Source organism: Ipomoea triloba, chromosome 6 (assembly GCF_003576645.1).
Source record: "Ipomoea triloba cultivar NCNSP0323 chromosome 6, ASM357664v1".
Taxonomy (NCBI): Eukaryota; Viridiplantae; Streptophyta; class Magnoliopsida; order Solanales; family Convolvulaceae; genus Ipomoea; species Ipomoea triloba.
In genome coordinates, this window is record NC_044921.1 from 18096936 (window position 1) to 18120343 (window position 23408).

Sequence of the window (23408 nt, forward strand, 5' to 3'; positions counted from 1 at the left end):
ACTCAGAAAATCTTACCTCGACTTCATTCCTTGAAACTGCGAGTGATTGTAAACTCTTCAACGAACTTCGGTGAAAACTCTTCCGTTCAACGAACTAACAACACGGGTACTATCTTGGGTTTTCTGATTGCAGCAACACTAAACAAGGAGATCTTAGATTCTGATTTGCGGGTTTGTTTCGAAGAGGGATTTTGTTTCACATTTGGGGATTTCTATTTGGGTTTAGGATTCGCTAAGGCTACGTCGTTTTCTTGCACGGTGGACTCTGAGCCAAAGAAAAATAAAAGAAATAATTGAACAATTTCCACCTAATCATCCTAGTCAGCGGACAACCGGAAAGGATCGATGGAAACCGGCTAGCAGGTGAATCCGGAGGTATTTGCGCTGTTCAGTGACTTAATTGCACGTTTTTTTGGTTGGGTGGCCTGATTGCATTTTCGCGTTACGTTCAGTGGCCAATTTGGCCCTTATTCCTAAAAGAAATCATTGTTATTGATGATGCCCTAAGATGCATGTAAACAAGTAACCAAGGAAAACTAATTCGTATCTCAAAACAAAAAGATTGTAATCAAAATCGAAATTAGAATCAAATGCTTAATAATTGAAATGAGTTATAGGCTCTGTTTGACAGAGCTTATTTAGTAGCTTATAGTTTATTTTAAACTACTAATAAGCTATAAGATCTGTTTGGTAATGTTCGCAAAATAAGCTATTAGCTTAAAATAATAGCTTTTTTTGAAACGACACTACCTAAAGCGTTTAAAAAATAAGCTAATAGCTTCCTAATTTTTTTCCATCTTTATCCTTACTATTTTAAATAAATGACATATTTTACCTATCTCAATTAAAATCCTTTTGGCCTTTTCTCTTCTCATATATTTTTATCCATCTTATTATTATTATTATTATTATTTAAAATTGATTATCTAATACGAAGTATTATTTTTTAAGATGAAAGAGATTCACACCAATATTGCTACTTCATTATGGATGCTATATCATAATTATGCTAATAGTTCATTTTAAAATGTTAATTTTTCATATGTAAACAAACATATTTACATATGCCGCGACAGTTGTAACTGCTTGGCGCCAGGTTCATACTCCCGCGGCGACCCACCAGCACGTTCCGCAACAGCCGATGCAAAGTGCCGCCGCAACCTCCCATGGCAATGGTCATCTTCCGCCACCGAATTCAGTTGGATCAATGGCTCAATGCATTGTCACTTCGACGCAAGCTACAATCCCCACTCCAAGGCAGCCTCGGTGGGGGCGGTGCTCTTGGCGCACGACGGCGAATTTCTTGCGGCCTTTGCCTCGCGTCTCTCGGCGTGTTTTTCACCTCTGATGGCGGAGTCATTGGCTGTAAGGAGGTTCTTTCATGGCTCAAGGGTCGAGGGATGGATTCGGTACACATATTCACTGATTGTTCCACGTTAAGGTCTCTTTTGGTTTCGGCTCACACAGATATATACTCATATGTTGGCTTCTCAGTTGAGGTCTCTAAGGCTATTATGTCCTCTTTTCATTCTTGTTCCGTACATTACATTCCTAGAATTAGTAATAGTAGGGCACACATCTTAGCTGCTACGGCTACCTCTCAGGAAGTTCCGTTGTATTGGGAGTCTGTCCCTCCAAACTCTATTGCACATTTGTTTTAATCTACCAGTTTTGATTTGGCTTTCAAAAAAAAAATTTATGAAGATGTCTAAGTCTTTTTACATTTATCATCTTTTAAAAAAGCTAATTATAAGCATAATCAGTTAGCTTAACAACTCTTCGGTTTTCAGCTTCTAGCTTATATCTTTTTATCTTTCAGCTACTTTTTCTGCTAAATTTGTCAAATATAGCCATAGTAATATATGTGTTTGGTATAACTAACGGGAATCTAAATTAAAAAATATTGTAAAAATTAGTATTATATATAAAAGAATAATGTAAAATGTTTTTTTAAAACTAAAAATTAAATTAACATCGCCCTTGTCCAACAAAAATCCAATGTGAAACTTGCATAAGAAGGGACTAAAAGAATAAAACAAATTATTCTCAAAAAAAATATAATAAAACAAATAGAGGAAGGAGATTTTTTTTAAAGAAGGACCGAATGAGGCCTTCCATTTTCCTCAACTGGATTCTACGGGGTTTACATTTCTTCAAATTTCATGAGTGAGCATTAATTATTTTAAACAAACACTTACAATGAAAATGATTGCGATTCCTTACCTCAAAAGGGATGAATAATCAAACACCTCCTATGTTGCATACACTTACAATAGAAATGATTGTGATTCCTATCTCAACTCTACTATTTTTTTTTTCTTAGCATTTGAACATACGTTGCTAATTAGGAAGTAATGAAGATGACACCAAGGTTTGAATTGGTTAAGGATGTAACTCCTAATTAATATAATGCTACACATTGCGCGTTAAGGGTTGCATTTGGTTCAATTCTTTGTGGTTTCCATGAGTTGCCATAGTCTCGATTCGTTAGCAGTGGAATGCATTTTCCATGATGGGGAAGCTAGTAAGAAGCTCTTCTTATACAAGTTGTATTTTATTCTTCTTGTTTAACTATAAAACATAATTTTTTAAGTAAGGCAAAATCTTGACAAATTATTGTGTGGACCCTAGTCTACATCAGTACTTTGTGGACCATAATCAAAATACATTTTTAATATATTAAAAGTACATTATTTATGTACTGAATGTTCATTATACAAAATAATGTACTTTCAGTAATCAAATAATGTACTTTCCTTGAATACAATGTATATTTTTAATATACTAAAATTACATTATTTATGTACTTAATGTACATTATTTGATAATATGGTCCGCACAGCTGTTGGAGGGAATTACAATTTCATTCCCACTTAATTCCCATCTAATTCCGAAGGGAACTAAATTCTTTCGTTTGGTTGGAGGGAATTGCAATTCCTGGAATTAGAATCACATGGCCCCCATGGAATTTTAATTCCGTGGATTTTAGGAAGAAAAAAAAAAGATAATCTTGAGACAAAATTATCCGTCCATTTTTTAACCTAAATTTGATGATTAACCTTCTCTTCTAAATTATAGCGTGTATTATTCTTCAACTACTGTCAGAGAATGTCGTTCCTGAGCAATAATCAATCTAGGCCAACCTATAATCAAGTATGTTTTCTCAAAATTCTCAAATATTTAAATTTGATATGTGTATATAGCGTATTTGCGTAAATTTTGAACAACAAAATTTTCATTTTGTGCGCCGATGGTGGGTGCGCGCATTGTATAATGTTCATTCTGTGCGCCGATCTATGCAACAGTGAATGGCGTGAGTTGTGTGTTTGTTAACTATGTTTATAATAGCGAATGAATTCTTTATTTCTATGCAATAGTGATTGGAAATTTGCATTGTTTATAAGATTAATAATAATAATAATAATAATAATAATAATAACAACAACAACAACAACAACAACGGGCATTTTGGATTTTATATTACTTATTCCCTTTCAATTCACATGTATACCAAACATTGGAATTAAAATTCTTAGTAATTTTATTCCTGCAAATCAAACACTGGAATTTAAACTTCACTTTGTTCCTACGTTATTCTTTCCCCATGTAATTGTAATTTCTTTTCAAATTAATTCTTTCCCTCTAACCGAACGCTCCGTAAGAACGAACGCCAATAGGAATTTCCAAACAAAATTATATTAACTATATTTTTGTGTTATGGCAGAATATTTATAGAAAATTTTTTAATTCCAATATCCAAACGTCCACATCTCACCAACCCATATATGTTGAATATCTTGGTTTCCTTTTCTTTGTTTTTTATTTTATTTTATTTTAATTTTTCCAATAACTTTTTTACTTGTTCCACTTTATTTGGTGCAAGAATGAACGCTTAAGATCTAATGTTCTGTATCACTCCTTTAGACTATTTGATGAAGTCTTGTGAAATGCGCGTCTATATAGTTCCCATATACTATAGGAAGAAGCTATTTTTCTATTATTCTTCTTGAATAAGTCTGGTGTGGAACAATCTCACATGAAACGTATAATACTTTTATATGGATCATTAAAAAAGGTTTTATGTTATGATATGTTAATGAAACTCTTTATAGCTCACGTGCTTGCACGGGTGATTGGTTCTTCGTCTGTCCTTGGAGTTTGGGACGTTATTCCTGATTGTATTTCTTCTTTGGTTTTGAGTTAAGCTAATGAAGTTTTTTTGGTTTTCAAAAAAAAAAAAAATGAAACTCTTTATATGTAGTTAAATTATATACCAAATTGTTTACAATTTAATATTCACTTTGTCACATTTTATCAATCCTACTTACTAATCATTAATCAAAACAAATATTTTTTCTTTACTTGTTTTTATTAGTATTTACTTATAATTTCTAAATTTGAATTGCTTTGTGTTCAATAGTACTTTTAATGTAGTTTCTGAATATATAAATTTTACATACTAACTCTACACTTGAAATTATAAAAAAATTGTAAATAACTCAAGTTAAGCCGCATTAAACGAACTTGACACATAAAATGAGACGGAGGGAGCGAGCACATAATTTTGCATGATTAATTCAAAATCGGATTAGCCGATACATAAGCAATTAGTTGTGTAATAACATATGTTAACTGTTACATCATTTAATTTAATAATAAAATATATAGCACAAAAATTGGTCTGATCTAAGGCCCGTTTGGGAATTAATACTTTTTTTTTCTTCATGTATTTTTAGTAAATGTCCTTAATAATCATTTTCCATTTTAATCTCATTGTAAGTAATGTTTTTCTAAATATATAAACACTTGTTCTGCAGTTATAACTATTTTAACCACTACATCTCCAATTTTATCATTACCGATTTAATCTCTTCACTTCTCCCAAACAAAACCTAAATACTTTACTCTCAAGAAATATTTTAAGGTAAATATAACATTTTCAGAAATCTCACATCACCTAAAAATGTGGAGGGAATGTGATTCTTGGCCATAAAAGCAACAAAAATAAACTAAAATCAAAGTTTGAGAATATTACAATCCTTATAGTAGTTCCACATTTCCTTGAACCAAGGAATATGAAATTACCATATATATTCACATTCCTAAGGTTATATGCATGCCATAACTGGAATCAAATCAAACATCCCTTTTTTTTTTTTTTGAAAATAATCAAACATCCCTTAATGTATCATTATTTTATTTTACTCTTTTGGTATTTGATTATTATGTAAGCTTTTTTTTTTCTTTTTTTTTGGAGGGTGTTATGACACCCCTATTTAAAGCAAATTATGTCACGGACTAGGGTCTACCTTAGATTGCAGACCTTTGTCCAAAAATAATCTGTAGTTGACTCATTCTGTACCTGCAATACAGTTGACAAATTTCTGTACTTGTAGCTATCATATTATGTGTCAGCAATTATCAAGTTATTTGCTTACATGCAAAAAAACTTTTAACTATAAGTACATAATGTGTTAATAGAAGGTACAAAAATTTTGTATCAAGGTTCATAATGCAATATGAACCCTGGTCTATGGCATAACAATTGTCTATTTAATTAACCCATTGTAGGTCAGTTATATAGTCAACAAATATAACAAAAATGTCATTTTTAGATGATCATAAACATTAATTTTATAAGAGAAAAATTACATTTTTTTAATCCGAAAAATTACTTTTTTTTTATTAATCCGAAAAATATACACCTAGGTAGCTCTGATGAACCAAATTATGGACCCACTCAATTTCTGGTGGAGAAGCTTTAATTCATTTCTGATGTGTGTAACGCAGGATCGAGAACTTGTCAAAACCCTATTGATACAACGAATTAAATAAGGATACTATCAAATGAAAAAGACCCGCTTAATTAATGGGTTTATATTTGCCTAAACCATAGCTATTTTAATATATACACTTACTTATTATTGAGGATTAAGTTCATGTTAGAAGAAGTGAGAATTGAGAAATGTAAATTAATCTTATTCGTTCATGTATATATCTCAAAGTTATGTGTGTTCTTTTATTTAGAAACTATAATAAAAGCAATATTAAACACACAAAATTAAATTTAAAAATAAGTAAAAAATACTAAAGAAAACAAACAAAGAACAAAGAGTTTGCATTGTTTGACCAATGAAAAATAAGTAGGACAGATAAAATGTGACAAAATGAGTATTGTTCTCCATATTTAAACTATATATGTTGATTTTCTTTCTAATGATGCAACTTTTTTTAATATTTAAACATATATTGTTTTAAAAAATGTTATTTTTCTCCAAAATCAAGTTATGTGACTTAAGTTTTACCCACTGCGACTACACTTATTATTTTTCTATGATATTAATAAGTAATCATTTAACCTATCATTGCTCAAATATATTAGTTTAGGTAGATGATAAGCGACCACAATTGCAAGGTTAAATAATCAACTCAATATAGTGTATCCAGCACTACAAGAAAATGGGAATAATGATTAAATAGGACACTGAACTATAAATTTTAGATTTATTTACAAAAAGACCAATGGCCCAATTACATTACCTATTTACTAGGCAAAACTTGTGTTCGCGGGTCAAAATCAAATGTAATATTTATACTAGAAAATGTAATATTAATTAATAAGGAATAAAATATTTATTATTTATATAGAAAAACGTAATATTTTTTGAAGAAATTATAATACTTTTACATTTTGATTAAAAGTATTACATTTTTCCTCAAAAGTATTATATTTTCCTTTATAAGTAAAAGTAACAAACAATTGCTAACATTACCTATAAAGGAAAATGTAATACTTTTACAATGTAAAAGTATTGCATTTTCCCTTATAAGTAACAAACATTTTATTTCTAATTAGTATTATATATTTTATTTTTCAGTATAAATATTACATTTTTATATTGATCCGACCTGTATCAGATAAAATGATATGAGAAGCTAAGGTCTCACACAAGTGTGGCCTATTTGAATATTATTCCTAAGAAAATATCAAAATACTTATTTTTTTTTTGGAATAAAATATCAGAATACTTATAGATCAATCTTTTTCTTAAATAAATTTAATTTTTCTTTTTAAGGGTACCATAAAAGGTGCATATTGATATAGAATAGGATTAGAGTATATTTATTACTCCTTAATATTAATTAATGAAATGACTGCGTCATTAATCAAAAACTTGGTTGGTCCAGAACACCAAATACTTTTTGGATGAAGGAATTTTTCAACAAGGAGATGTGACACATTATCTCAAACGCATTATATTATTTATGGCCTTGCATTGCATGTAGGGTAGATAAATTTCTTCAATAAGTTCAATGATATCTTGAAACACCCATCCAGAGTCAACCCTAATGACTTTGACTAAGCCACGCACCTTCCTTCCTACCTCCCTCCCTCTTCATCGCCTATTTATATTGGCCTATTTAGCAGCAAGGGTTCTCAGAGCTTGCTTAGCTTCAAGAATAAAAAAATCAAATTAAGCTTAGCTTAAATATAAGCTAAGAGTGATAATATATGGCGGACGCGGAGAAGCTGAGCAGCAGCGTAATCACGAAGGTGGACGAGGAAGAGGACGATGATGTTCCAGTAGTACTCCCAGGGTTTCGTTTCCATCCCACAGATGAAGAGCTGGTGGGGTTCTATCTCAGAAGGAAGATAGAGAAAAGGGAGTTAAGCATGGAACTCATCAAACAGATCGACATCTATAAATATGATCCCTGGGATCTTCCAAGTATGTCTTTATCATCATCTCATATTTCATTCACCTCATAAACTGTTTAAAAGAAAAAAAAATCTTTTGTAGAAGAAATATAAAAAGGAAAGAATAACAAGAGATTAGGCATATATAATTCACATATATACTTACGATCAAATTAAAGTGAGGTTCTTAGCTAGCTAGTAGCTAGTATAATAAAATTTGGAGTAAATTTATTTTAATATTTTTGCTTTACTCTTTAAAAAAAAAAAACCAAAAATCCTTCTAGAAAAAATAGTCATGACTTATGAATATCTTCCTTGTACAACTAGAGCATGATTCGTCATGGCTATCTTTCTTGGACAACCATGGCTATCTAAGAAGAATAGTCAGAGTTATTCAGATCTAGATAGTCATGATTGACTAAACAGACATCATTGTTGTGCACAGCATAGCTATAGCTATATATAGTTGTGCAAGAAGAACAACCATGACCGCCTTCTTCTTTAGAACAAAGTTTTGTTGAAAAAACAAATGTTTAAGTTAAAATGATTAAAAATAAAAATAATACACATGGTATGATATCTATGCAAGTAATAAGGATTATTATAAGACTATCCTTCTTGTACAACCATGGCTATCTAAGAAGGATAGTCGCAGTTAATCATATATAGACAATCATGATTGATCAAGAGGACAATTTCTATAGATACAATCATGATTACCTTTCTACAAGGTAACACACCACTACAAAGTACAACCATAGTTGTGCAAGAAGGACAACCGTGGCCTCTTTTTTTTTTTTTTTTATTTAAATTTGAGTAAAGTTAAAGTGATTGAAAATCAAAATAATATCCATGGAGTCTATGTAACTAATAAGGATTATTACATGTAAAAGTTATGCCATAAAAAATAACTTCTTATAATAGGTAATTTACAAGTAAAAAAGGCCGATGACACTATTTTTCTTTTAAGTTCAAGTACTTATATGCAGTTTTTTTTGTTCAAGGGTCTAATTAAACTTTTTTAAAGCAATTCAAGGATATGTTTGGCAATTATATATGTATAAATTTACATTTGAAACGATATGAGAGATTCGAGTTTTGAATATATGTGTCTCAGTGTGTGTGTGTGTGTGTTAGAAAAGGGGTTTTAGCTTAGGTTAAAACTGATTATCTAAAGCAATTGATGATAATTCATAGTATCAAAATTTATATAGTTCATTGGGTAGGCAACATGCTCAAATTATATTGTATACCAGGGTCTACCATGTGAATTGTAGATCGTAATTTAGATTATATATATTCAGTTATAATTGAATGCACATAATAAATTTACAATGCTCGTGGTATACCCTGGTTCTCAATATAATTATTGGGCAACATGAACCAAAGTCATGGATTATCAACTGGCTTGTTTTGTTGAAGATAGATATGTTACTCAAGCTATTAAGTCCATGTATGGGCAACTCAGTTAGTCATATGGGTGAAATTTTGAATAAAAGATCCGGGATCATATTGAGTCTCACTAACAGCAGTGTGGGAGAAACCTCTCAAGTAAAAGAGACTTCCATATGCTTTATTGGACCGGGGCGTGGTGACTCTTGAGATTGGGGATTTAATTGGGAAGACAGATTTAGTAAAGTTTCTAATTCATTCACATATTGTTTGGTTTTGAATTGCTCGGAGCCTCGGAGAGTAATAACTATATATTAATTAACTACTTGTTGGACCATCTTTTATTTGTAACGTAATGCATATATAATTTGTATTTGAATCTCATTATATAATAATAATGTCTAATATTGTGGTGCATATATACTCGTTTGTTTTTATGGATGTATACTATTAAGCAGAGAGTAGTCATGTTGGAGATACAGAATGGTACTTCTTTTGCAAAAGGGGGAGGAAATACAGGAATAGCATTAGGCCTAATAGGGTCACAGGCTCTGGCTTCTGGAAAGCAACCGGCATCGATCGCCCCATCTACTCCTCCGCCCCCGCCCCCGCCGGAGAAAATCACCGCCACTGCATTGGCCTGAAAAAGTCATTGGTTTACTACCGTGGAAGTGCCGGGAAAGGCACTAAAACTGATTGGATGATGCACGAGTTCCGGCTTCCGGCGGACCATGACAAGAGCACCAAACACATCGATATCAAAAGCATTGCTCAAGAAGCTGTATGTAACGAATCTTTACTACATCTCTTATATATGCTTCTTAATTGTTTTCTCATTCCTTTTATGTGTGTGTATATATATATATGTCAAGTTCAGTGCGGTCATGCATGTCTTAACGTGCGCTGCAGTACAAAGAATGCACCAATGTACCATAAAATGCACCACACACAAATGCACCATATCTTACCACACTTAATGTGCATTTTTGAACACTGTGTGGTGCGTTGTGTGGTGCGATGTGTCCCTAATGGTGCATTTTTGGTGCATTGGTGCATTTTTTGTTGTGCATTTTCTAACATGATTATTATGATTATATTGGTTTTTTTTTTTTTTGCATAACTAATGGTGCAGTCGCACTAGCCGTACGTTAAGGCATGGTTGTAGTGAATTGACATATATATATATCTTGTTTGATTACTCTTAGCTCTTTAATAATTCTTTTATATTTTTAATTCTATGCACTCTTATTTCTTAAGAAAGACCAGGAGTTAAAAAAAAAAGACCAGGAGTTCAAAACTCCTTTATGACCAGCACTTTGCCACTTAATAAGTGTGCTGAACTAATGTAAATATGGATTAGTCTAAGTATGATGCGGGTTTAAAGGTGTTTATATATATAGTTTGGGCATACTAAAAACACCTCCTGGTATAACCAAAAAATATATATAAGTTTTGTTTATAAATACTAGAATGCATGAAAGTATTTGCAATAAATTAATTTATGCTTATCATCACCTTAACTTAATTTGTTCATGAACTATGTTTGCAGGAAGTATGGACTCTCTGCAGAATTTTGAAGCGCAGCGTGTCTCACAAACGCGACTGGAAAGAAATATCGGCAAAGAAAAGTAATAATCACTATGCGAATGTCAACTCCACCACATACAATATGGAATCATGTTGTGACGATCAGAAAAACAATTACATTAGTTTCAATGCTCCATTAATGGCAAATCACACAACAAATAATGTCTGCCACCACCTACTTACAGCACAGCTAAACCCTATTTCACAGCCTCAATTCCTTTCCTATTCGACCACTGCTAATGCTTACTATAGCCCTGTAGTTGCAGCTCCAGATATTGATGAATTGCTGAAGCATGAAGATTGGGATGAGATTACACAATTATTTTAGCATGTTTCTTGCAACATATCCTGGTCATTTCATTAATGTTTTATGTGTTTTATTTTATAAAAAAACTTTGAGACTAGAATAGATTCTATAGTAGAATTGAATAATCAATTTTAGATGGTAGGGGATTAGAGGTACCACCCTACGTTTCATAGTGTATTTATGGTATTGACTATTATATAAGTATATAAAAAGAAATAAAGTTAATGTATACCTTTGCTATTATTAGTTACTCCGTATTATATAGTGGTAAACCTATATGATTATTCTAACCGTGGGCTCGAACCCACTCCCACATCCCATCATTCATGTGGGAGTGTTAACGGGACACCAGATGCCACTAAATCACAAAATATTTGGCATTCTTGAACATTATATCATATGTATAACAAAAGTATTTTCAAAAAAAAAAATATGTATAACACAAGTTAATAATGCGAGTATTTTTAACATATGCTTTGTTTGGCATGTCATTATGTAAGTTAATTAAAAAGTTAGCTAAAGATTGAAAAGTAATTGTTAATAAGCTTGTAGTTAGTAGCTAAAAGTAAAAGTTTTAAAATAGCTAAGTAGCAGGAGGTACTAAATGATAAAGAGGCATATGTATATATTAATGAAAAATTGAATATATATATATATATATATATATATATATATATATATATATATATATATTTAATAAAAACATCGAAACGTTTCATCAACGTATTCATGTATGTGAAACACATTATCTTAAAACTTTTTTATTTCTCTTACTAAACAACAAATGTAATCAAACCCTATGTATGAATTTGAATCTTATATATATCAATTAACTTAATAGTCGTCAGAAAAAAATAAATTAACTTAATTGAATTCTCAGTGAAATTGTTGCCATCAGTTTTATTGTTTTATTTAAAATGTAATATTTTTGTTTTCAAAAAATAAAATGTAATATTTTTGTTAGATCCATAAAAAAAAATTATATTTTAAATAAAAAGTACTACATATCTTACCTGAAATGATCTCACACAAGATTTATTTTATTGTGACAGAATGTTATCCAAAACACCCCATAAAACAGTAGTAAACATATTTCTTCTTTAATTTGGCTATACGGAGATGTGCCATATATTGTCAACCATTTCGGTCTAAAATTATTTTCACTGCATACTATACAAACGTACAAACCAGAAGCTTCTAAGATGGTCCTTCCTCGGCGACACGACTTACTACATATGAGAGTATGAAACAAATTGGTTCTAGGTTTCAGCCTTGATGGCCAAAGTGTAATTAAGTTTTCAATCAGTTTTTGTATTTTATGAATGGTCAAAGTTTCAACTCTTATCTTAACTGTGATGCATAATATAATGTTTTTAATTGTTTGTAAAGTTGGGAAAGTATCCATTTTACTTCTTTAATTATATGTTAGTGCTTTACTCGTACATAGACGAAATGCATTAGCCTTGTTTGGTAATATAGTTAGCTGTATTAGTTAATTTTGATTTGTTTGATCACTATTATCTTTTAGATTTGGTTAAACAACCGATATTAGTGTTTGTTTAATTAGATTTTTGTAAAGGCTTATTGCTTCAAAACAATAAAATTTAAAAAGTTGTTCAAAGTAATTTTTTTGATAATCAACTTTTTAAGAAAATCATTTTGCATGTAATCAGTTATATATCAGGCGACCGAAAATTGTTCCGGTTTTAAAAATAAAAATTTAGCGGTGGTAAACAGTAATAGCAGCGATCAAGGTGGTCAACGTCAATAATTACCGGCAACTTGTTAGTTTCCGGTAAATTAGACTTATTTGACTCATTTAACAAGTGTTTAATTGCACTTTTTTTAAAGTTCGAGGACCTAATTGCACTTTTGAGTAAAGTTCATGGTTCTATTTGACCCTTTTTCCCTATAATTTTTAATAATCAAAAAAAAAAAACTTAAAACCTAAGTCCTAGTATAGAAAATTAAAATGATTGTCTCTCTCTTTCTTTTTCTCTCTCTCTCTATATCCGTTCTCGGTGGAGAATTACACACAATTTCCATCCCCATCTTCATTCCCCGAAAAATTTTCTCATCCCCGACCTCGTCGGGGCAGGGACTGGGGATTCCGATCCCATGGATGTGACAAATTCTTATCGCTTCTCAAAATAGATAATGGATGAATGAGAAATTAATTCTCAAAGTGTACCCGTTGATGTTGGGAAAATAAAGTTTGGGAATGTTTTAAGTACTCTATTCCACATTTGAAAAACATGTGACCGGGTTTGCACTATAAGTATAATCCAAACTTTTTAAATGAGTTTGCATTGTGTAACATAGACAATCACTCATGCGCTAGCTAGGGATGCAAGTCAAATTTCAAAATGAGCTTAAAAAGCTTGAAGATGTGTGTACTTGGGCATGCCGAATGTTTATAAATCTGTAATATTAGATTTACTATGATTAATTTGTCTTGATAGTTACAATTTGAATTTTAAATTCAATTTTGTATGTATGTCATATAAGTTAATATATTTCATTTTCGTATAAATACCTTGTGTTGGGTAAAATGTCTTGCACACCAAAAACTCTTAGGGTGCGTTTGGTTCGCACATGGGAATCGGAATCGGAATGGGTATCAGATACTTGGTAAGGGTAATGGGTTTTGGTGAAAGTATTTAGCATGTTTGGTAGTTGGGTGGAATGGGAATTATTATTAATAGTTGGAAAAGAAATGATGAAATGAAATGAAACCCTTATTTAATAAGGGTATGGGTTTTCTCATTAATGGGGTATTCTAAACCCATAATAGCATTCTCAAAACCTATCAACCAAACACTAGCAATCACTTTCATACCCATTCCTTATACCTAAACCCCTCAACCAAACACACCCTTATTTTCTCACATTTATACTCTTTCAGCTTTCTCTAAAATTCTACCAACACTTCTTCTATATTTCGAAGTACGTCTACGCCCTTCGTTCAAGTTCATTGAGAATGTATATTTTTGAATGCTCCATTATATAGTTGATAGTACATTGTATCCTAAGGAAAATCGGTTTATGTTTCAACAATACACTAACACCATCGGAAGGAAGTAAATTACTTTTAAACAATTTATGTGTGGCAAAAACGTTGAATTTTTAGCAATTACTGTAATTGAAAATTTTGAAAATATATTTCGAATTAAATTCACTTTATAGTTTATACCTCACATATATGCATGATTTATTTATTCAAATTTTTATTTAGTTGTATAAATGTCACTATCATTTCTCACCAGAACTATACTCACATGCATGATTCTTTTCACACACACAGTCAATTTTTTACGCTTGCTACCTTGTACTAGTAAATCTAATTAAGATCAGAAATTCATTGATCTGAAAATGGGGAAGTAATGGGGTCATGCACTTCAGACTATTGTCAAAAGCTTGACCTGGTAATGAATCATCGGATGGAAGAAGTTTCCAAAACTTCTAAATTTGTGGGAAACGTGTTGCCACTTAATAACTTATTGAATTGTGCCAACCCCCACAAATAATACTATAATAGTATATTTTTTTTCACAATGTAAATTTTTTCATAAATTTATTGGTTGACAAAATTTAAATTTTTGTATGCGTGATAGTTATAATCCAATCATTAATATTAAGGGGGTGTTTGGTTCGCTGAAAATTATTTTTTATGAAAAATGTTTTACTAAAAGTGGATGGAAATTTTGTTGTATGTTTGTTTGGTTGGATTTGAAGCATTTTCCATTATATTGAAAGTGGAGTTCCTGAAAGTTGAGGAAAACAAATTCTTAAAGAAAAGGGTGGTATTTTGTTTTCTGCGGTCAAAGTACCTGTGAGGTCCCTGTACTGTAGTGTTTTGTTCAACTTAATCCCTATACTTTAAAATTTAGAACAATTAAGAACAATACTTAACACCGTTTATTTTTTCCGTTAAGTCTGTCCACGTGGCGTTGGAATTGCCATGTCACAATTTTGTGATGTGGCATAAAACTATAAAATTCAGCCCAAAACAAAGCAATGTTTCAAACCTAAGACCTCTTGTCTAAACAAAGGACACTCTACCACTACACCACACATTCCACTTGTTTTATATTTGTTTAATATATATAGTAATATTTTTCTTTTAAAGTACTAAAGTTTCAAAAAGAAAAATGGATTCACAAAATCAGATCACATAAGGTAATGATTAACATCCTCTTTTTTTTATCCTTACCAAAGAAACAAAAAAGAGGATGTTAATCCTTACCTTTTGTGATGTGATTCTATGTATCCATTTTCCTTTTTAAACTTTAGTACTTTAAAAGAAAAGTATTACTATATATATATATTAAACAAATATAAAACAAGTGGAATGTGTGGTGTAGTGGCAGAATGTCTTTTCTTTAGGTAATAGGTCTTAGGTTTGAAACATTGCTTCATTTTGAGTCGAATTTTATAGTGTTATGCCACATCACAAAATTGTGACATGGCAATTTCAACGCCACGTGGACAGACTTAACGGAAAAAGTAAACGGTGTTAAGTATTGTCCCTAATTGTTCTAAATCTTAGAGTATAGGGATTAAATTGACCAAAATTGATGTACATGGACTAACTTGAACAAAACACTACAGTACAGGGACCTTACAGGTACTTTGACCGTTTTCTGCATAGCTTGGGAAGAAAATATAACATAGATGGACTATTCTCAAAAAAGTTTATTAATTACATAGCTATAGAATAATATAATTTATTATCATTATTATTGTTAAGTGCCTATTGGTCTTTTAATTCATACTTCCTTACGATTCCAAATCCACCAAACAATAAAATTTATATTCCCAGTAATTTCATTTCCATCAACCAAATAATATAATTCATTTTCCTAAAATTTTTTTTTCATAAAATTTCAATTCTATTTATCTTTAAATATTTTTCAACGAATTAAACGGGCATTAAAGTTTGGAATTTTGATACAATTTTATTTAATTTTTTTAAAGAAAATCTCATTAGATTTGATTTGATTTAAATTTGCCACATTTAACAGAGAATTATTGATTTCTTCGTTTTGTTTTTGTTTTGTTTTTATTTTTGTTATCAAAGGAGGGATTTGGGGAAGCTATTGCCTCCTAACAATTACACAACTCTATATGGTAACTCTCACTTTATCCTTGTAGTAAACACAAATTATGTACCTAAATTAAATTTGAAAAATAAATAAATAAATATATAATATGTGTATTTGTCTTGTGTTGTTATTTTTTGTGTCATGTATTATGAAATTTTGTGCCTTACAAGTATGAATTGTCCCATGATATAAATTGTTCCAAATGGGTTAATTGAACACCTTTTAACCAACAGTTATTGCGTGGACAGTTGCGTGGATCACGGTCCAAAACGACGTCCGTGTAATTTTTTTTCATGCGACATGCTGCAACATATACATTTTTACAACTCATAATATACACTAAAATAATGTACTCATAACGTACACTAGAATAATGCACTTTATGCGTTATCATAATGTCCAATATCTGTTAAAATAATGTATATTATTCTAAAGCTTAAAGTACATTATTTTAACTCATAAAATATATGTAGTATTATTTTATTCAATAAATTTTATTATTCTAACACATAATGTACATTATTCTAACTCATAAAAATCAACGAAGTCGTTTTGGATATTGGTCCACGGTCCACACAATAATTTGGCCCTTTTAACCTGATGGGCTGTTCTTCTTTCAGTGGCTTGTACATTTATTGGGCTAGGCCTATGCTAATTGTCGCCCCACTTCCGCCCACCAATTCTTAGCTACAACCTTTACACTTCCAAGAGTCACCTCATACGTAAGTGTCCAGCTTATCCTCGCATTAGGGTTTGAGGCTGCTTTATATTCCATCTCCTCTACCGCCGAAAGCTCACACTGAGCGCCTCATCTCTACTCTGCGCTCTCTTGTTCTCTCCTCTTTCCTGTGAGTTCTCTTTTCATGAATATGTTAATTTCTTAGTTGATGCTGTACATCTATTGCTGATTCTTATGTTTCTGCTTGAGCTTCTCATGTTCGATTTGCTTTCTGTTATGTCTGTTGGGGTTTTGTTATGATATGCTGTTGATCTGAAGCTTGGATTTCAATCTTTTTAATTTTATTTGGTGATTTTTGTTATATGATGGTGTGCGGATTTGATAAGATTTAGTTTCGTTTTTAGCTGTATGAGAAGTATGAACTTTAAACAAAGCTGGATTTGTGTGAGAAGTATGATCTTTAAACAAAGCTGGATTTGTGTGAGTAGCATGAACTTTAAACAAAGCTGGATTTGTGTGAGAAGCATGAACTTTAAACAAAGCTGGATTTGTGTGAGAAGCATAAACTTTAAACAAAGCTGGATTTGTGTGAGAAGCATGAACTTTAAACAAAGCTGGATTTATGTGAGAAGCATGAACTTTAAACAAAGCTGGATTTGTGTGAGAAGCATGAACTTAGAACAAAGTTGGATTTGATTTGTGTGAGAAGCATGAACATTGAACAAAGTTGGATTTGATTTGTGTGAAAAGCGTGAACTTTGAACAAAGTTGGATTTGATTTGTGTGAAAAGCATGAACTTTAAACCAACCTGGATTTGATTTGTGTGGAAGTATGAACTTTAAACAAAGCTGGATTTGTGTGAGAAGTATGAACTTTAAACAAAAGCTGGATTTGTATGAGAAGTATGAACTTTAAACAAAGCTTGATTTGTATGAGAAGTATGGACTTCAAACAAAGCTGGATTTGTAATATTAACATACCAGAGTCTAGGGTCATAATCAATTGGCTTGATGCTAATATCTGATTTCATTTTCTTGTTATTTATGAGTATTTTCATTTTATTAGAATTTGATGCCTGTAATTCTCTGCGTTTTTTCCTTTAAAATAAGAAATCTGTTCCAAGCTCAGGTTGCTACTGTTTTGTTAACTTAGTGTTGCTGTTTTGCTCATAGCAGTCCTTTTCAGGAGCACATCCTACAATTCAATTTTGTTGAGCTTTGACATCAAAGATCTCTCAAAATGGTAATGAAACTAATACGCCTTTTTTCTTGTGGTTTTGCCAACACACTGGAGATGTTATTTAATTTAATTTATCATTTAACATCTGCAGGTGAAGTTCACAGCTGAAGAGCTCCGTGCTATCATGGACAAGAAGCATAACATTCGTAATATGTCTGTTATTGCTCATGTTGACCATGGTATGAGAGTTATTGTGGTTATGTGCTAATCTGTATTTACTGTTATTTAATGTGCTGTTTTCTGTAGCAAATATGCTGAAATTCTCTCCTATTACTTGAAAAACCAGGAAAGTCCACACTTACTGATTCTCTTGTGGCTGCTGCGGGTATCATTGCCCAAGAAGTTGCTGGTGATGTTAGAATGACAGATACCCGTGCAGATGAAGCTGAACGTGGTATTACAATCAAGTCCACTGGAATTTCTCTGTACTATGAGATGTCAGCTGAAGAAATGAAGAATTACAAGGGTGAGCGTGACGGGAATGAGTATCTCATCAACCTTATTGACTCACCTGGACATGTTGACTTCTCATCAGAAGTGACAGCTGCGCTCCGTATTACTGATGGAGCCCTTGTGGTGGTTGACTGCATTGAAGGGGTTTGTGTCCAGACTGAGACTGTACTTCGTCAAGCACTGGGTGAAAGGATTCGCCCTGTCTTGACTGTTAACAAGATGGACAGGTGCTTCCTTGAGCTCCAAGTTGATGGAGAAGAAGCTTACCAGACATTCTCAAGGGTGATTGAGAATGCTAATGTTATCATGGCTACATACGAGGACCCACTCCTTGGTGATGTCCAGGTTTACCCAGAGAAAGGTACAGTGGCTTTCTCTGCAGGATTACATGGCTGGGCATTCACACTGACTAACTTTGCCAGGATGTATGCTTCCAAGTTTGGTGTCGATGAATCAAAGATGATGGAAAGGCTTTGGGGTGAGAACTTCTTTGACCCTGCTACAAAGAAGTGGACAAGCAAGCACAATGGGTCTGCCACATGCAAGCGTGGGTTTGTGCAGTTCTGTTATGAACCCATTAAGCAGATCATTGCCACCTGTATGAATGATCAGAAAGATAAGCTGTGGCCGATGTTGCAGAAACTTGGTGTCACTATGAAATCTGAAGAGAAGGAATTGATGGGCAAGGCACTGATGAAACGTGTCATGCAGACATGGTTGCCAGCAAGTAATGCACTTCTTGAAATGATGATATATCACCTCCCATCACCTGGCAAGGCTCAGAAATACCGTGTTGAGAACTTGTATGAGGGGCCTCTTGATGATCAATATGCCAATGCTATTAGAAACTGTGATCCAGAGGGGCCTCTCATGCTTTATGTGTCCAAGATGATTCCAGCATCTGACAAAGGCAGATTTTATGCCTTTGGTCGTGTTTTTGCTGGGAGAGTGGCTACTGGAATGAAGGTCAGGATCATGGGTCCAAACTATATACCAGGAGAGAAAAAGGACTTGTATGTCAAGAATGTCCAGAGAACGGTTATTTGGATGGGTAAGAGACAGGAAACTGTTGAGGATGTTCCTTGTGGAAACACAGTGGCTATGGTTGGTCTTGATCAATTTATTACAAAGAATGCAACTTTGACCAATGAAAAAGAGGTGGATGCCCATCCTATCAGAGCCATGAAATTCTCTGTGTCACCTGTTGTGCGTGTTGCTGTTCAATGCAAGGTTGCATCCGACCTTCCCAAGCTTGTTGAAGGTTTGAAGCGTCTGGCCAAATCTGACCCTATGGTTGTCTGTTCTATTGAGGAATCTGGGGAGCACATTATTGCTGGTGCTGGTGAGCTTCATCTTGAGATCTGTTTGAAGGACTTGCAAGATGATTTCATGGGTGGTGCTGAAATCATTACATCTGATCCTGTTGTCTCTTTCCGTGAGACTGTCCTTGAGAAGTCGTGCCGCGTTGTGATGAGCAAATCTCCCAACAAGCACAACCGTCTGTATATGGAAGCTAGGCCAATGGAGGAAGGTCTTGCTGAGGCTATTGATGATGGTCGTATTGGACCAAGAGATGACCCCAAAGTTCGTTCAAAGATACTGTCAGAAGAATTTGGTTGGGATAAGGATCTTGCTAAGAAAATTTGGTGCTTTGGTCCTGAGACAACTGGGCCAAACATGGTTGTTGATATGTGTAAGGGAGTTCAGTACCTGAATGAAATTAAGGATTCTGTTGTAGCTGGATTCCAGTGGGCTTCTAAGGAAGGTGCTTTGGCTGAAGAAAACATGAGAGGTATCTGCTTTGAAGTTTGTGATGTTGTTCTCCATGCTGATGCCATCCACAGAGGTGGTGGCCAGGTCATTCCTACAGCCAGGAGGGTTATCTATGCATCCCAGATTACTGCCAAGCCCCGTCTTTTGGAACCTGTGTACTTGGTTGAGATTCAAGCACCAGAGCAAGCCCTTGGTGGTATCTATTCTGTTTTGAATCAGAAACGTGGCCACGTGTTTGAGGAGATTCAGAGGCCTGGTACCCCTCTTTATAACATTAAGGCATACCTTCCTGTCATCGAGTCATTTGGGTTCTCTGGTACTCTGAGGGCTGCCACTTCAGGGCAAGCTTTCCCACAGTGCGTGTTTGATCATTGGGATATGATGACTTCTGATCCATTGGAGGCGGGATCACAGGCTTCCACCCTAGTTGCAACAATCCGCAAGAGGAAAGGTCTTAAGGAGCAGATGACACCACTATCTGAGTTCGAGGACAAGCTGTAAGCCAGGAAGTCTTTGTTATACCAGAATATCTTTTCTTTTCTGATGAGCTATAATTTTGATCTGTCATATGTGGTGATACTAGTGTTATGTTGTGTGTTTAAATTGTGTCTCGGCCTCAGATGGCCTACTTCAGACATTGTTGTTTAAGAACATTTTGTTATTCCTACTTTAGACTTTGTTTGAGAACATTTTCATATTTTTATTTCAGAACAAATTTTCTCTCAGAATAATTTTATTGCTATTTTTGCCGGGTTCATATTTCCCACTCTGATCTGAATATAGCGTATTGTGTGGCAGTCTTTGATTCTAAAAATGATAGTATTATCACGGGTCTAGCAGAACCTTCGTTTTTAGTACTAGTAATAGCATTGTGATATCCATTTGGCTTAGAGGAATGGGAGAAGCCTTAGTAATATGGGATAAGGGTGAAATAGGAGTTAACTACTATTGGAATAGTAGTTAAGCTATCTAAGCTTTCATATGTTAATATGTTTATGTTTTAAAATCATATTCTTCCTTACTGAGAAAAAGATCATAGGGAAACAACTTTAGACACATTAATGGCACGTTTGGTTACCAAACGTGCCATAAAAGAATTGTTCAGTACTAAGCATTTCGAATTATCCTACAAAGATTTTTTTTCAATGTAAATATAAATATATACCCAAAAGAATATACAAGTACACAGGACAAAGATCGGTTTTTGGAACACTGAATAATGTTGAATGGGGGCGCGTTAAAAGCCTATAGTTTTTTTTGATGAAGAGTTTTTCGTCTGACTGTACACATCCATAGCTTTCTTTTAAAAAAAGAAATTTAAACACGCATGGACAACAACTAGGGATCGAGTCTTAGCGTGGACTTGGTTGGTCCACCTCTATACGTCAACCAAAAAATTTCTTTATAAAAGCTAATTGGACCTTCCACATATATTTTTTTCGCTAATTAATTTCTTTTGAAGTCTACCTTAATAAAAATGAAAAATAAACAATAGAAAAGGGGGTTTCTGACTCTTTATACAAGACAACCACTCTACACTAAACTAACACTAGATTTCAAGAAAAGCCACGACTAATAGCAGCTCTCATATTCTCCTTTTTTTGGCTTCATCATTTTCTTCTAGAAAAGAGCTTCAAGAATGGCTTCTAATTAAGAAGCCTTCAATTAAATGTATGCATCAATTATGTCTAATATATTCTAATTTGTGCACATTCTTCTCTTATTTCGAATGACTTTATACGGGAGGTGGTAGGTTCGAGCCTCAGTGGAGGCAATACTGACTCTTGCGCTTCAATAGGTTGAGAAAGTAGTTATGGACAGATACTGCATTGTAATAGAGTTAGTAGTATTCAAAAAAAAAATTCGAATGACTTTTGGGTTTAAGTACGTTAATTTACAATCTTTGTTGCTTATTCTTTTATTTCTTTGTCTAAGTATGGTCTAAGCTTGATTTGAATGGTTTCTATTGTGTTTGCTAGTGCATTGGGAACCATTGGTCAGCATGTATTGAAACTAGAGATTATTGGAGCAAACTTGGGGTGAATGATGACAAAAATGAAAACTTTTAGAAGTTTTGATGTGTCAAATGGAGGCAAAATGTTTAATGTTTTAGTAAGTTGAGTTTGACATGTTGAACTCCTATTGCTTTGCAATTTTCAAGTTTGAGTTAATTCCATCGGAGATGTCTTGTCTTTGGTGGTAATTTTAAATTTAATCTTAAATTATCATTTTTGTCATTTAACATCCTAGACTATTATTTTTTGGACACTTTTAATCCTTCTCATGACTTTTTCTATTTTTAGTAATGACATTTTTGTCTTTTCATATTTTCTTTTGTTATTTCTCTGGTTTCAACCGGTTTAGGTCTTTAGGACTTTAAGTAACATCTGATTTTTAGTAATCATATTTTTCAACCGATTTTAATACAATTCTAAATCAATTAAACCAGTTGAAACAGGAGAAGTAACAAAAAAAAAATGAAAAGACAAAATACACTTACTAAAAATAGGAAAAGCCACGAGAAACCACCTTAGTGACTTTGGGATAGTTATTCCCGTAACCATCTAGATGTGGGTGTTTCAATGCAGAAACCACCTTAGTGACTTACGAGCTTTTATGGTTTTCCTGAAAGGCATAGGAGGAGTGGGTTTTGAGATTTATTGTGTTCTTTGCGGGATCGGTCGGATTCATTGTAGTTGGTAGTAGGAGATTTTAATGATTTAATGGCTCCTAGTGAAAAAAAAAGGTCGGTTGGGGCATCTTGGTTTTTTTATGAAGGGGTTTTTGTCAGGCTATTGAGGATTGTGAGCTTGTTGATTTAGGAATGAAAGAATATGGTTTTACGTGGGAGCGTGGATTGGGTGGAGGAGCGGTTAGATAGGGGTTTGGCTATGTCGAGTTGGTGTAGTATATTCAGATATGCAGTTGTTCATCATGTACGAGCTTATTCGCCGGATCATGATGCGATTTTGCTTGATTTGGCGGAGGTGATTGTGGGGGGTAGAGTTCGACGTTTTGGTATGTTTTAGATGGCTTGGTTAGAGGATGCTGATTGTGTTAGAGTGGTGAGGGAGGCTTGGGCAGTTAGATTTCTCTTGATTTTCAAAGTCGGATTCGAGATTATGGTAGAAAGTTGAGGAGGGGGGGGGGGGGTGAGGGTTATCATAATTTTT

General features: G+C 33.2%; 2 protein-coding genes across 5 annotated transcripts; both read left to right on the plus strand.

Moving 5' to 3' along the window:
* The first annotated feature begins 7457 nt into the window (after positions 1-7457).
* Positions 7458-11214, plus strand: LOC116022107 (transcription factor JUNGBRUNNEN 1-like). 2 transcript variants are annotated; one of them, XM_031262676.1, is made up of 3 exons: positions 7458-7730; positions 9547-9872; positions 10641-11214. In XM_031262676.1, exons 1-3 carry the CDS (start codon positions 7514-7516, stop codon positions 11004-11006), a joined length of 909 nt encoding a protein of 302 aa, XP_031118536.1. In that variant the 5' UTR covers positions 7458-7513; the 3' UTR covers positions 11007-11214. The 2 variants fall into 2 exon arrangements, with proteins under 2 accessions (XP_031118536.1, XP_031118537.1); XM_031262677.1 differs by having other exon boundaries at positions 9550-9872.
* Positions 11215-16808: 5594 nt separating this feature from the next.
* LOC116022985 (elongation factor 2) lies at positions 16809-20992 on the plus strand. 3 transcript variants are annotated; one of them, XM_031263911.1, is made up of 4 exons: positions 16809-16938; positions 17946-18012; positions 18101-18188; positions 18296-20992. In XM_031263911.1, exons 2-4 carry the CDS (start codon positions 18010-18012, stop codon positions 20734-20736), a joined length of 2532 nt encoding a protein of 843 aa, XP_031119771.1. In that variant the 5' UTR covers positions 16809-16938; positions 17946-18009; the 3' UTR covers positions 20737-20992. The 3 variants fall into 3 exon arrangements, with proteins under 3 accessions (XP_031119771.1, XP_031119772.1, XP_031119773.1); XM_031263912.1 differs by having other exon boundaries at positions 16852-16938; positions 17943-18012; XM_031263913.1 differs by having other exon boundaries at positions 16862-16938; positions 17956-18012.
* Positions 20993-23408: the final 2416 nt, after the last annotated feature.